At 51.2% G+C, this 14,185-nt stretch overlaps 1 protein-coding gene across 4 annotated transcripts in view; it reads left to right on the top strand.

The window, feature by feature from the left end:
* The first annotated feature begins 5,864 nt into the window (after positions 1-5,864).
* RIMS4 (regulating synaptic membrane exocytosis 4) overlaps positions 5,865-14,185 on the top strand; it is a 53,517-nt gene continuing 45,196 nt past the window's right edge. For 3 of the 4 annotated variants that reach the window (XM_064167817.1, XM_064167815.1, XM_064167816.1), the window contains exon 1: positions 5,865-6,186. In XM_064167817.1, coding sequence (XP_064023887.1) covers positions 6,090-6,186 — 97 coding nt within the window. In that variant the 5' untranslated portion in view covers positions 5,865-6,089. The remainder of the gene's footprint in view (positions 6,187-14,185) is intronic. The other variant, XM_064167819.1, reaches the window with a different exon arrangement.

The following is a 14,185-nucleotide window of genomic DNA, read 5'->3' as shown; positions in this document are numbered from 1 at the left end:
AACTCTCTTTTCCTCACTGTACCCAGCATTTCCCAGCCTAGGGGATAGCAGAGCCCCTGGGAAGGAGTGTGTTTGGATTACATCAGGGAAGTGGGTAAGCACTTCTCTACTTGAAGGTCTTTTCTCTTCTGTTTTGGTGGTGGCTGAACATTGCAACAGACGAGGTAGGTCTATGAACTGCTGCTACCCAGCACGCTGTCGTTCTGTGCACCTCTCTGTATTTTTAGTCATCAGAAAAGAATCAGCCTGATTTAACATCCACTCACCCACCCTGCCTGGAGCCAAGAAAACCCAACCAGAACTCCAGCACTGAGGATGGCACAGGGAAACAGATGTTTGTCTGATGAGTTATAGCCCATGGCAGTGCCTAACCCATTCCCACACTCCTGCTCCTGGGAGCTGGAAGCCACTGAATGGGCTGAACCCGTCCAGATTTAGTAGATGCCAGCAGTGAAAACTGAGTGCAATGTGCACTCTGAAGCCTCAAGGTCTCTTAACCATCAGGAAAAGGCTAGCTGGGCAAGTGTGAGAAGAAGCAAGGCTAGCAAGGGACCCAGGGCTGATAGCTCAGCATCTCATTACTCATTCTCTCAGCACTGTCTTACTAGTGGTTTAGCATCTTTGCAGGCTACTTCTGTTAGCTAAAGAGAGAGATGTGACTCTAAGACAACAGGCTGCTAGACAAGAAGAGCAGAAAAGACTGAAAACAGATCTGCCTAGATGGGGCTTGGGGGTTCAAGACACGCAGGACATGGACTTAAAGAAATGAGTCCAGAGGAGGGCTACACAAATGATCAGGGGGGTTGGAACACCTCTGTTATGAGGGCAGGCTGAGGGAGCTGGAGAAGAGAAGGCTCCTAGGAGACCTAAGAGTGGCCTTCCAGTACCTGAAGGGGGCTACAAGAAGAACGCAGAGAGACTATTTGCAAAGGCCTGCAAGTGACAGGGTGAGTGTCAATGGCTTCAAACTAGAGAAGCATAGCTCTAGATTTGATGTTAGGAACAAGTTCTGCACCATAAGGGTGGTGGAAAACTGGAACAGGATGCCCAGGAGGTGGTTGAGGCCTCATTCCTGGAGATATTCAGGGTGAGGCTCGACAGGACTCTTGGCAACCTGATGTAGTTAAGGATGGCCCTGCTGACTGGGGTTTGGACTAGATGACCTTTGAAGGTCCCTTCCAACCCAGACCATTAAACTACACTATGCATGCAACATAGCTGGCTGAGGCCAGCACTTGCTTGTACTACCAACAAAACAGAGCCGTCCTGGCTCACCTGAATCCCAACCAGCCTGTCTGGTTTGCAATGTCCTGTTGCTAAGGTTAGAACATTGATTCTATTAGTGAAAAGCAGAAGGTAGTCTGGAGACTACAGCAGCAATCTGCATTCGGCTCTCCAGCAGAGACTTTCCGTAAGCATTCCCAGGTGAGGCAGGTCAAACTCCCATGATTTGCAAGCTGGGCTTGTGTAGGAAAAGCTTTGTTTGGGGGAGCTAGGCAGGCAGCACTCAGGGAAGAAAAAGGCTCTCACTGTTGCTGCTGTGCCTGGCTCTTTGAGGCACGTCTGCAGTGTTTCCTCAATACAAATAGTAAGAAACAGTAGTGTTACAACTGTCACTGTCCCAAGTGACACTGGTTATGTGTATCCATGCCCACCATGTCTCACCTCCAGCCTGCTCAGAAAGATCAGTCAGAGCCCTGGAGAGCAGGAATGACCAGGTTTGTGTTTAGGAGCTGGAGAACATGTTGTACTACCAGCTATGAACTGTCTGGCTCCAGCACCAGCTTTGCCCTGAGGAAGGAAGGGGTGGTATGAGACAGGGAGGAGCTCAACTCTCCTTACTGTCAGGGATGTTGTATTTACTCTGAGTAGATTCATGCACAAGGTGTGCTCTCATTATTGGGCTTTGTTGCTCTGCTGCATTTGAACTCCCAGCATGTGGACTCTTTTTTAAGTAAGCCAGTGAGCAGACAGGGCAGAGAGCAACAGACACAAGCCAGGGAGTTTTTTTTTTTTTTGTTGTTGTTTTCCAAAACAGGCACACACAGGGCCAGAGGGGAGTGCAAGAGGGAGAGGGCATCATGTTCACTCCAGTATGTAACAACTAAATTCCCAGGCTGACCCAAGCACCCAAGACTCAAGGCAAAAATACAAGCTACGTGACTAGTGGGAAGAGAAAGAGCCAGCAGGAAAAATCTATCAAAGCTTTCCATGGTTCAATCAGTCAGAGTCTGCTTCGCTGGGGAAACAATCAATTAACCACTTCCATGAGAGCAGCCACAGATGTGCTGCTCTAGGGGTGGTAAATCTTTGAGTTTATTTGTTCTGAATTGCACTCTTGGTTATTCATAGCATCACAAGAATCTTCCTCCTTGCTTGTCCTCACTTCTCTACATTTCTCCCAAGGACATTTCTGTCCATGATGACCAGTAAAGGGCACCACCTATGGACCAACAGTTTCCAGTTTCACTGCAAATCCTTATTACCTTTCAACAGGCAGCCAAAACAAACTGCTTCCTCCAGGCATCTGGAGGGAATTATGCCTTTGACAGTCCATCTGATTTCTAGATGTCAATGCATTTTTTCTCACAGGTGGTTTTGGTTTAGATGCTTTGGCATGACCAATGATCAAAGAGCCCTGCCCTGAGGAGCAAAATCTAGCAAGCAAATGAGGGGCAGATTATGCCAGAGCTAAAAGATCATGCTGAGAGCACTCAGTCTAAGCATCTCAGTGATAGAAGGGTGCAGGAAAGAACACAAGCATGGCTGGTCCCACTGACATGGTAAAGAGGAAAGTGTGAGACACCTTAGAACAAAATGAACAAAAGGACCATCAAGAAGACTTGACCAAACAGTGCTGAGAAGCTGTGCAGATGTGAGAGGTTCAGACTGCACCTGCAGAGGGCAGCGCAAGATGCACATGACGATTCAGGTGATGGTGATAGCACCTCAGCACCTCACAGGTTGTCTCAAAGCAGAGGCAGTCTTCAGTCCTGGTGCACCCACTGGTGAAGAAAGTGCAAGCCAGAGGAATACGCTGTGGGGCATAGAGACGCCCTGTCCAAGCTGCAGGCCTGCCCTGCCCATTAGGCACTGGCACCTCTGCCATCACTCTGCTTTCGCGACGTAGTGAAATGAGAGACGTTTAGATCACCACAGCACAAGGCTGAGATCAAATTTGTACCCACCATTTAAATTTCACCTTACATTGCAATTTAAATGAATTAGCAGCTCTCAGCACTTCTAGGATGTTCCTGTGCCTGGGAACCTGGAAGCACATTTTGATTCACAGATGCCTCTTGCTTCCCTGATCAAATGTGATGCCAGGATGGGGCAGACAGGAGCTGTTTTAACATTTTTAATGTGCTTGGATTTGCCTCTATAGCTGCTGCTAATGCCTTGATTGGTGCTGTTGAAATTGCTTCTTAAACATATGGTAATACATTCCTCACTGAAGTCCCTGCCTTTCAAAACTCAGACCTGAAGTCATCATTGTCTGTAATAAGTTCGTTCTGTTCCTTCTGCTTTACTGCCTGCCCACCCTGGCTTTGATGAAGGCATTCATGTAACTCACTAACTCCAGAGCAGATTTTGATTAGTTTTGGAAATAGCAAATGTATTTTCTATTGAGAAGTTCTGCATGCTCAGCTTGGCATATGACATTCAAATGACCTCAGTTAATCTGCATGCACCGGCAGTAATGAAGACTCTGAGTGTCAGTATTGGGAGTGTGCTAATTTGCCTTAATGGCCTTGAGGAGCCTCATCTGGGACTCATATTCACTCTCTCTGTCAGGACCTCTATTTAACCTCCAGTCCCCAGAACTTGTCTGGGCCATGATATAGGTGAGTGTGTCTCAGGCCTGCTCCTGAACTGGTGTTTGGTGTTCCTTGGTTGACTCTCGAGCTTGTGTGTTGATAGGACCCATTGCCATCATCACTGTGCTCCACCTCCCATGGCATGGGACTGTGTCTGGTTGGTGAGGCTGCTCTTGGCTCTCCTTTCCTGGATGCAGCCCTGCTCTTGCTGCTTCCTGACACTGGCAGATGAAAATACACCACAGCTCAGGAAGGGTTTGTGCTATGTGGAAGATTCTTAATGGACTGAATGACTAGCAGTTTGAGAGAAGGAAGAGTGCAGGTAATACTATGGACTGTAATTCTTTCATTGCTTACTGTGCATGGAAATTAAACCAAAAGCAAGGTATCTAAGCATGAGTTCTCTAACTCTATGATAGCTTTGACACCCAAATAGGGTTGAGCTCAATGCTGGGATTGGCTGACCCCAGGGTGCCCCAACAGGTGGGGTCTCACCTGTTCTGCAGCACTCGGCCTGCAGGAGTTTTTGCTACTCTTCCTTATGGACAGTGGCCTCCAAGGGAAGGCCAGTGACAAGTGGAGTCCCTCAGGGGTCACTACTGGGACCAGTCTTGTTCAACATCTTTGTTGGTGACATGGACAGTGCCATTGAAGCACCTTCAGCAAGTTTGCTGATGACACCAAGCTGTGTGGTGTGGCTGACATGCTGGAGGAAAGGGGTCCATCCAGAGGGACCTTGACAAGGCTGCAGAGGTGTGCTCAAGCCAACCTCATGAGGTTAAGCAAGGCCAAGTGCAGGGTCCTGCATCTGGGTTAGGGCAATCCCAGGCACTAATATAGGCTGGGCAATGACTGGCTTGAGAGCAGCTCTGAAGGAAAAGACTTGGGGGTACTGGTGGGTGAGAAGCTCAATGTGAGCCAGCAGTGTGCTGTTGCAGCCCAGAGAGGCAACCAGAGCCTGGGCTGCATGAAAACTGTGGGCAGTGGGGCAAAGGAGGGGATTCTGCCCCTCTGCACCATTCTGGTGAGACCCCACCTGGAGCACTGTGTCCAGTTCTGGAACCCCTGGTACAGGAAAGATCTGGAGCTGCTGGAGTGTGTCCAGGGAAGGGTCATGAGGATGATCAGAGGACTGGAGTTGCCCTGCTATGGGGACAGACTGAGAGAGTTGGGGTTACTCAGTTTGAAGAAGGAAGGCTCTGAGGAGACCTTATTGTGGCCTTCCAGTATCTTAAGAGGGGCTACAAGAAAGCTGGGGAGGGACTTCTTAGACTATCAGTTAGTGATAGGACTGGGCAATGGAGCAGAACTAGAAGTGGGTAGGTTCAGACTGGATGTTAGGAAAAGGTTCTTTACCATGAGGACCTTGGAATGGATTGCCCAGGGAGGTGGTGGAAGCCTCATCCCGGAGTTTTTTAAGGCCAGGCTGGATGTGGCTCTAGACATCCTGATCTAGTGGGAGGTGTCCCTGCCCATGGCTGGGAGGTTGGAACTGGATGATCTTTGATGTCACTCCCAGCCCTGGCAGTTCTGTGAGATGGTGGGCTCTGATCTGTGTTCTCTGGAGCAGCACAAGCAGGGTACAGGAAAGGGCAGAAGGTGGGAAGCATGGAAGTGAATGCTGTCGCGGCCAGGCTGTCTCTGCCTGCTGATGGTCAGTAGCTGAAGCACCCTTCAGGAGAGCGAGGGCTGGATGCACCCAGTGTTGACACCACAGGTGTCTGAGCCCTTCTGACGCCGTGTCCACCTCAGGGGAGCAGCTGCCCCCAAGACGGCTGTTTGTGGGGCTGGGGAGCCAGCAGGCTCCTGGAATGACCTCGGTGCCGTTCACCTTCTCCCCCGGCCCCGCCTTTTGGAATAAACCTCTCGCAAGTCTCAAGGTCATTCTTGGGGTGCGCTCCCCTGGCGGGTCTGAGGCTCCAGCCGCCGTGGAACACCCGACCCCCGTCCTCAGCCGCCAGCGGAGCGCCGCCGGGCCCGGCCTGTCCCGCTGTCGGCGGCGGGCGGCGATTGGCGGCGGCGCCGCCGGGCGGGGGGCGGGGCGGGGCGGCGCCCAGAGCGCCGGGCGGCAGCAGGTGGCTGTGCGCTGAACCGCTCGGTGCGGCGCTGCGCTCCCGTCTCGCCTCACCGTCCAGCCGCCTCACCGCGGCCCTCGCCGCAGCCAAAACGCCGCGGGCCGTGCTCCGAGTGAAGAATGGGGCGGCGAAGCTGGCCAAGCCGGCGGCGACGGCGGGCGAAGCCCCCAGCGGCGCCCCCGGCTCCGGGCTCTTCATGGAGCGTTCGCAGAGTCGACTCAGCCTCTCCGCCTCCTTCGAGGCCCTGGCCATCTACTTCCCCTGCATGAACAGCTTCGACGAGGAGGATGCGGGTACGGGGGGCGGCGGGTCTCGGTCGCGAGTTTGGCTGGGGGTGGATGGCGGTTGGGGTGTAGAAGGGAAAGGCGGGAGGGGGACTCAGAGCAATGGGGAGAACCAGGGGTGTCGGTGGGGCTGGAGGCAGGGTGAGGGACAGCTTCTCGATGGGTGTGGGTGCTGGGAAGCGAGAGAAAAGAATTTATCCCTGCCGACGAGCCCCGCACCTGGTCGGCGGCAGAGCCGGGCTGTGCGCAGATGGAGCGGCTCATGCTGCCATCCTGCGCTGGGGTGGAGTGGTGAAGGACAGCGCTCGGAGACGGTGATGTTCTGCTGGGCGATGCGTCCAGTCCGCTACTGGCTTGTCCACGGAGAGCTCCCAGGTTGATTGTTTCCTGGGGTTGTTAGCACCATGCTGTTTCAGGCAGGGGTACAAAAGAGGTTCCATTGAGATGAGGGTGAAGCGTGGCACAAAATACATACAAAAGCTTTTCAGAATGACTGCAGTGTTTTTTGCCCGCTGCGTAACGACCTCAGAGTGGTCATAAAATAGGACCAAGCTTCAAGAAGAGGGTTATGGGCAAGGAAAAGTGGGGAAGAAATGGGTTCGAATAGGAAAGGAAGGATGCTAGGTGCTGGAGAAGGTGCTGGGAGTAGAGGGCGGCACCGCAGCTGCGTGGTTAGGGAGGACAGGCGAGGGAGTAGATGGTGAACAAGGTAAAGGCACTTTGCCCCCAGCCGCTCACTCATGGGTGGGAGATGTTGTTCACGGTGCATACTGTGCCAGAGGCTAAAACCGTAGTGAGCCTCTTGAGTGGCAGATAGGGGAAGCTGGTGCCTAGAGCGTTTCAGCACCGGCTGTCATGGTTGCATCCCTCAAAATGCCGGCGTGCTCCTTTGTCTGGCGGTTCTTCCTCAGCTGTGCAGCTGCCAGCAGGAATCCACAGGCAAATCAGCCTGCTGCTGCTGCTGCCACACCTGTGATGTTGTTGTTTTTAAAGGCGTTGACGTAAGAATAAATTCATCATCTGTGTGATTAACTGGGGATTGTCATCAGCGTTGTGCAGAGGTGTCAGGGAGAAGCTTGTATCCTCTACCAGATGCTTTCATCTCATTTCGGTTCTCAAATGTTGTCGATGATTTATTTGCACTTGGCTGGAACGCTGGGAAGCGTGCACGGCAGTGACGGGAGCTTTGGGAAGTCTCGGCGCTGTTGCTTCAGGAATGATTGATGGCGAGACACGCTGAATAGAGAGCCGACACAATGCCCCGGGCAGCGTTTCCTTGCCTGCTGCCCGACCCTGCTTCTCTGAGGAGGTTGATTTTTAAGTGAATGCTTCCTCTTGCAGCCCTTTGAAAAGTGCTTCTGCACTGAACTGGTTGTGTTCACACTTCTGACTTCTCATGCTTACATGTTAATAGGCTGCTCTTGATACGGTGCAAGCACGTATGTCTGAATTAAATCTGTCATTTAGACCTCCTTCTCCAGCATCTTACTAGTGGATCTTGCCTGTCTGAGTTACTCTTGCTAGTAAAACTGCCCGGGGTAGCACTCAGTAGTTTGGGGACATTGCAGTATTGCTCCTTATTGTGTGCCTAGGAGTGTGTTCACACACGCATGAGCAAATAGCAAGAACAATCAGTGCCACTTCATATTTTTGTGTTGAAACTGCAAGTGTGTAATTTTCTCAAGAAAAATCTTGTTGTGAAAGAGAAATAATAAAGGAAAGGCAGAAACTGTGCCAGGCAAGACTCTGTTTTTCATACCCATGCATGCTCCTGAAATGGAGAGAGACTCTGACTGGTTTGGGTTGCAGCGTGATTCCTGTCCAAAATACAGGTCTTGATAGCTGATTCAGGGAGGTGAATGCTGCACTTGGCCCAAATGTTCTCCATAGAAGGCAGCAGAAAGAAATCCAAAATTGATCCCAAGAGCACTGGCAAAGTAAACAATCCTGTTTTGAACAGACACATCATCCATTTTGTCTGAGCAGAGAGGCATGTCTTTAAGAGAAGAGTCAACCTCTGGAGAAAGGAGAGGAGCTGAGACATGGCCAGGCTTGAAGGAGACTTGATGTTTTGCTCTGAAAAGGAAAAAGAACCTCCTGAGAGCTCAAATCTACAGACAGGAAGGGTTCTTGAGGGTTTTCTCTTAGCTTACTGCAGGAGGGTCAGATCAGAGGAGTGCTAAAGGAAATCTTCAGGAGTGCCTGTGCTAAGAGCCCTGGTGGTGTGGACACCTAGCTGGCCACGTTTGGCCAGAGCTGAGCCCTGGGCTCCAGGATTTCCCACTTCTAGTCTTCAAAGACGCTTTTGCAAAATGCTTTTACCTACAGAATGCTTCTTTTGCACTTCCTTCCTTTTGTGGTTTTGCCATCCTCCTTCTGGATGTTAAGTGAGAAGACTCTTAGCTTCCACAGCTCTTCTACCCACCATACCAAGTGTCTTGAGCTGACCTCTTGGCAATGAGGTGGATGCAGGTGATGCTGACATATCTTCTTGTGCAGAGGCCGGAGGCTGGTGTAGGCAGGACAGTGATAGGACTTGAAGCAATAAACTGGATCTCTTGAACATTTCTAGAATCAGTGATCCTACAGTGAGAGTGATTGGGCTTCAGGTATGTTCTCAGGTAAATAAACCCACATGCCTGTCTCTTGAAAGAGTAGGCTGTGGACTTGCACTCACTCCTCTGGTGTAATGCCCTTCTCACCCCCAGCTGCATGTACAGAGAGGATATCCTGAGCAAATGCTCAGCTCTGCTCACTAGTAAGCTGCAGTTGGGCTTTGAAACAACAGAAATTGCTAGCTGCCTTCAGTGGTGTGAGCACTCTGGGTTAATGGCTGTCTTGATCTGGGCATGGTAACATTGCTGTCTTTCCTGCTGGCTCAGTGCCTCTGTCTTTGCTCCACTAAGATCCTCAGCAAAGTCAGTGAAGAGAAGGATTTTTAAGTTGTGGTTGTTATCATTGTAATTGTTGGCTTGGCTTATGCAAAGGTCTGTCCTGAGCTCTGGTAATGTTTCAGTTACTGAGAAGCAGACTAGAAAGAGGTGGAAGCCAGTCCTGTATGTGTCTAGCAGTGTGAGCCTTCAATTGGTGCCTGTTTTGAGCTTGGCAGTCCCTAGGCTCTGCGTGCACTTGTCTTGGCTGGAACCAGCCGTTTGATGTGCTCACGTTTGGCAAGGACAAGGGCGTGTGGGTTGATCATAGGGTATTGAGGATCCATGGTGGCTGTGGGATGTGTCTTGCAGCAGCTTGTGAGGCCTGGGTGCAGTCCTTCTAACTGTGGAATTGGGAATACACGAAATCCACCTTGGAGTAACAGCTTCCTTGGTACAGCCTTGCCTGGTCCAGGGTGAGGAACATTGTTAGGGTTAAAGTGGATGTGCTTGCTGGTGTGGAGGAGCATTGGTTCCCTCCACATGCAAAGCATGGGGTTTGGAGAACTGGCTAAAGCAGAACAGAAAGTGAGCATTTGGTAAGAGAGCAAGAGCAGATGACTTGGAGCTGCACATTAACAGTCAGTTAATGGTAGTGGGAATGCTGGGGGGCAGTACTACTTCTGGAGTAGTCCTTGGCTCTGAAAAGATAAAAGTTTCCAGATGGAGACCCGGGGTTCTACAGAGGAGGAAGACTGCCCTTGAAGAGACACAGGCAGGGAAACACTGGAAAGTGGCATTTCCTTAAGCCCCTGTGACTAAGTGGTGGAATGCAGGAGCACTTCTCGGACCTTAGTGTTTGCTCAGCTGTGTTGTGGCTTCAGTGGCTGTAATGCAGGAATGTTCCTGCTTCTCTCTGTTCATCCTGCATCCTGCTTTTTTCAGGAAGAACACTTGCACTGGCAGAAGGCACCTGGCCAGATGTGGATTTCAATGCATGGGAGATGGTAGATGTGGGTCATATTGCAAAAGCAGCTATCCTGAAGTCTAGGTACAACTTAAGCATCTCTCTGTCAGAGATCTTATGCCCATGCAAATGTGAAGAGCATGAATGTGCTGATCAGGAGGCAGGAGAAGGTACAGAATAGTTTAGAGACATCCAAGTGCCCAGTCAGAACACCAGCACAGGTGCTGCCCAGCTTGGCAGACCTCTGCCCTGGCTACGAGACAGCAGAGTCAAATCCTGTCTCAGCTAGCTGGAACCAAGCATCTGGCAGAGAGAAAATGGATTCCAAAGTCAAAATGTCTCCTGGATGCTGACAGTAAAACCTTCCTCATGTCAGCTGCTCGCTCAGAAGAGAGTTGAGTTAGAGATAAAATCCACTCTGGGCTGCTGCTTTCCCACTGTCGAGTGTGCTGGCAGGTGTGCTGGGTGGCAGCCGACTGCTTAGAAGAGAAGCTGTGTGAAATATGTGTGTCAGTGTTTCTACCAATCCATTAAAAAGCTGAGGTTTCAGAACGTGGTGTGGACAAGTAGTTTAGTTCAGAAAACTCTTTTGTATGGCTTTTATCTCTTTACCTTCTCTCTAATTTGAAACATTACACTTCTCTGTCATTTTAACCATTAAGGCATCACAAAGCTAGGCAGCCTGTGTGTGTTCATGTTTGTGTGGATGTTTTTCAGCTGCAGCACTGTGTTGGGTTGGGTTACAGAGGATTTTTAAGCAAAATAATGAGTCAAATCTTTTAACTCGTCCCTCTGTATGGTTTTTAAATGTATATATAGCAAATCCTTTGGTGTCTAGTCTGGTTTAGCTTCAGCTAGGGTTCTCTTTGAAGGTTCCTAAAGGCTTTAGCCAGTTCAGTTAGCTGTTTCTTGGGTATGTAGCTGTGCTTGAGTGGCACACAGAGGACAAGGGAAATTATTTGTGCATCTAGAATGTGAATTACTTTTGGTTTTAGTCTTTTTCAAATGGACTGATAGTCCCTCCCTCTAACCCTGAAGAGACACAGACTCTAGGGCTCATCTGGCAATGTGTTACCCTAGGGATGCTGCAGGACAAATCTGAATCTGGCTTGCACATACAGGTACATAGAGAGTTTGCCTATGGCCTGATCCCCCCTGTGCACCTGGCCAGCTCTCATGGCTGCGGTGGGAGGCAGTGACAGCCATAGCTTTGCTGCCTTCTTGCACAGGAAGAGGTGCATGCTTGGTTGTGGGTTATCCTAGTGATTGCAGAAGATGCCTGTCTCCCTGCTGGGCACACTCTAGGTCCTGGTAATCATAGAATTGACCACGTTAGAAGAGAGCTCCAAACTCGCCCAGCCTGTCACCCAGCCCTACCCAGTCAACCAGACCATGGCACTAAGTGCCTCAGCCAGGCTTGGCTTGAACACCTCCAGGGACAGCGACTCTACCACCTCCCTGGGCAGCCCATTCCAATGCCAATCACTCTCTCTGCCAACAACTTCCTCCTAACATCCAGCCTAGACCTCTCCTGGCACAGCCTGAGACTGTGTCCTCTTGTTCTGCTGCTGATTGCCTGGCAGCAGAGCCCAACCCCACCTGGCTACAGCCTCCCTGCAGGCAGCTGCAGACAGCAATGAGCTCTGCCCTGAGCCTCCTCTGCTGCAGGCTGCACACCCCCAGCTCCCTCAGCCTCTCCTCACAGGGCTCTGCTCCAGGCCCCTCCCCAGCCTTGCTGCCCTTCTCTGGACACCTTCCAGCACCTCAACATCTCTCTGCAATGGAGGAGCCCAGAACTGGACACAGCACTCAAGGTGTGGCCTGAGCAGTGCTGAGCACAGGGGCAGAAGAACCTCCCTTGTCCTGCTGCCCACACTGCTGCTGAGCCAGCCCAGGATGCCATTGGCTCTGCTGCCCACCTGGGCACACTGCTGCCTCATCTTCAGCTCCTCTCTACCAGCACCCCCAGGTCCCTTTCTTCCTGACTGCTCTCAGCCACTCTGTCCCCAGCCTGTAGCACTGCTTGGGGTTGTTGTGGCCAAAGTGCAGAACCTGCCCTTGGCCTTGTTCAATCTCATCCCGTTGGCCCCTGCCCACCCATCCAGCCTGGTCAGGTCCCTCTGCAGGGCTCTCCTACCCTCCAACAGCTCCACACCTGCTCCTAGCTTGGTGTCATCTGCAAACTTACTGATGCTGGACTCAATCCCCTCATCCAGGTCATCAATAAAGATGATGAACAGGTCTGGGCCCAGCATTGATCCTTGGGGAACACCACTAGTGACAGCTGCCAACTGGATGTGGCACCATTCATCACTGGGACCAGCCTTCCAGCCAGTTCTTGACCCATATCAGAGTGAATCTGTCCAAGCCATGAGCTGCCAGCTGTGCCAGGAGCTTGTTGTGGCAAATGGTGTCAAAGGCTTTGCTGAAGTCCATGCAGACTCCATCCACAGCCTGCCCCACGCTCACCAGGTGGGTAACCTGATCATAAAAGGAGATCAGGTTGGTGAGGCAGGACCTGCCCTTCCTAAACCCATGCTGGCTGGGCCTGATCCCTTGGCCATCCTGTAGGTGCTTTGAGATGGCACTCAAGATGACCTGTTCCATCACCTTGCCTGGCACTGAGGTCAGGCTCACAGGTCTGTAGTTTTCTGACTCCTCCTTACGACCCTTCTTGTGAATGGGATCACATTGGCAGCTTCCAGTCTCTGGGTAACTCTCCAGTGAGCCAGGACTGCTGATAAATGATGGAGAGTGGCTTGGCCAGCTCAGCTGCCAGCTCTCTCAGCACCCTAGGGTGGATTCCATCCGGTTCCATGGACTTGTAAGGATCCAGGTGGCTCAGGAGGTCCCTTACTGCTTCCTCCTGGGTTACAGGGGGACTATACTGGTCCCTGACTCCATCTGCCAGCTCAGGAGTCCAGCTGTGCTGGAGACAACCTGTCCCAGTACTGAAAACTGAGCAAAGAAGGTGTTAAGCACCTCTGCCTTTTCCTCATCCTTTGTCACTATGTTCCCTTCTGCATCTAATAAGGACTGGAGCTTGTCCTTGCCTCTTCTCTTGCCATTGATATAGAAACATTTTTTGTTCTCCTTACCAGCAGTGGCAGCCTAAGCTCTAAATGCGCTTTTGCCTCTCTCATTTTTTTCCTAGAAGACCTAGCAACATCCTTGAACTCTTCCTGGGACACCTCCCCTTTTTTCCAAAGGTGATACACTCTTTTTTATATTTAATGCCTTCAGCAGCTCCCTGCCCATCCAGTCTGGCTGCCTCCCTCCTCGGCTCATCTGCCGGCACAGTGGCACAGCTGCTCCTGTGCCTTCAGGAGTTCTCTCTTGAAGTAGGTCCTGCCTGCCTGGACCCCTTTGTTTTTAAGGGCTGCCCCCCAAGGAACTTTCCAAGTTAGTTCCTTAAATAGGCCGAAGTCTGCCCTTGGGCAGTCCAGTGTGGAGGTTCTGTTGATGCCCCTCCTGGTTTCACTCTATAATTTCACTGGACCCCAGGCAGCCTCCAACCACCACATCCCCCACCAGCCCCTCTCTATTTGTGAGCAGCAGGTCAAGCAGGGCTGCCCCCCTGGTAGGCTCATGTAACAGCTGAGATAAGAAGTTGTCCTCCACACGCTCTAGGAACCTTCTAGACTGCCTCTTCTCTGCAGTATTAAAGTCCCAGCAGAGGTCTGGCAGGTTAAAGCACTTGTTTGTTCATAAAGGTATTAAAATGAGTTAACAAATGAGAATGGTTTTAGAAGGGCTGCTCTCAGAGCAATGTTTCATCAGGGGAATGTGTATGAAACAGACCAATAGCTAGACCAGGATGCCATGGGTAAGACCTGCAGAGGTTGGGGATCTCCCAGTCAGGAGTTAATCCAGACTGCACAGGACTGACTCTCACACAGCAGGTGCATGTGATTGGGGCAGAGCTGAGCAAGCTGTGCTGTTCTTGCATCCCTTGTGTGCTGAAGGCAGCTTTCTGCACCCTGGATCTGTTGCTTGCATATGGGATCAATAGACCTGCTTTTACAGAGGACAGGGTTTGTCTTCTCCTGTGGCTATGTGAGACCAGAGCAGAGCAGGAGCCCTCTGAATGAGTCAGCACTAGGAACAAGGGATTTGGAACCTCATCCTCGTTCATGTTGCTCTTGGTGTTGCAGCCGCATGTGAGAGCCGT

This window comes from Pogoniulus pusillus, chromosome 29 (assembly GCF_015220805.1).
Source record: "Pogoniulus pusillus isolate bPogPus1 chromosome 29, bPogPus1.pri, whole genome shotgun sequence".
NCBI classification, from domain to species: Eukaryota; Metazoa; Chordata; class Aves; order Piciformes; family Lybiidae; genus Pogoniulus; species Pogoniulus pusillus.
This window is presented reverse-complemented; position numbering and strand designations above follow the sequence as displayed.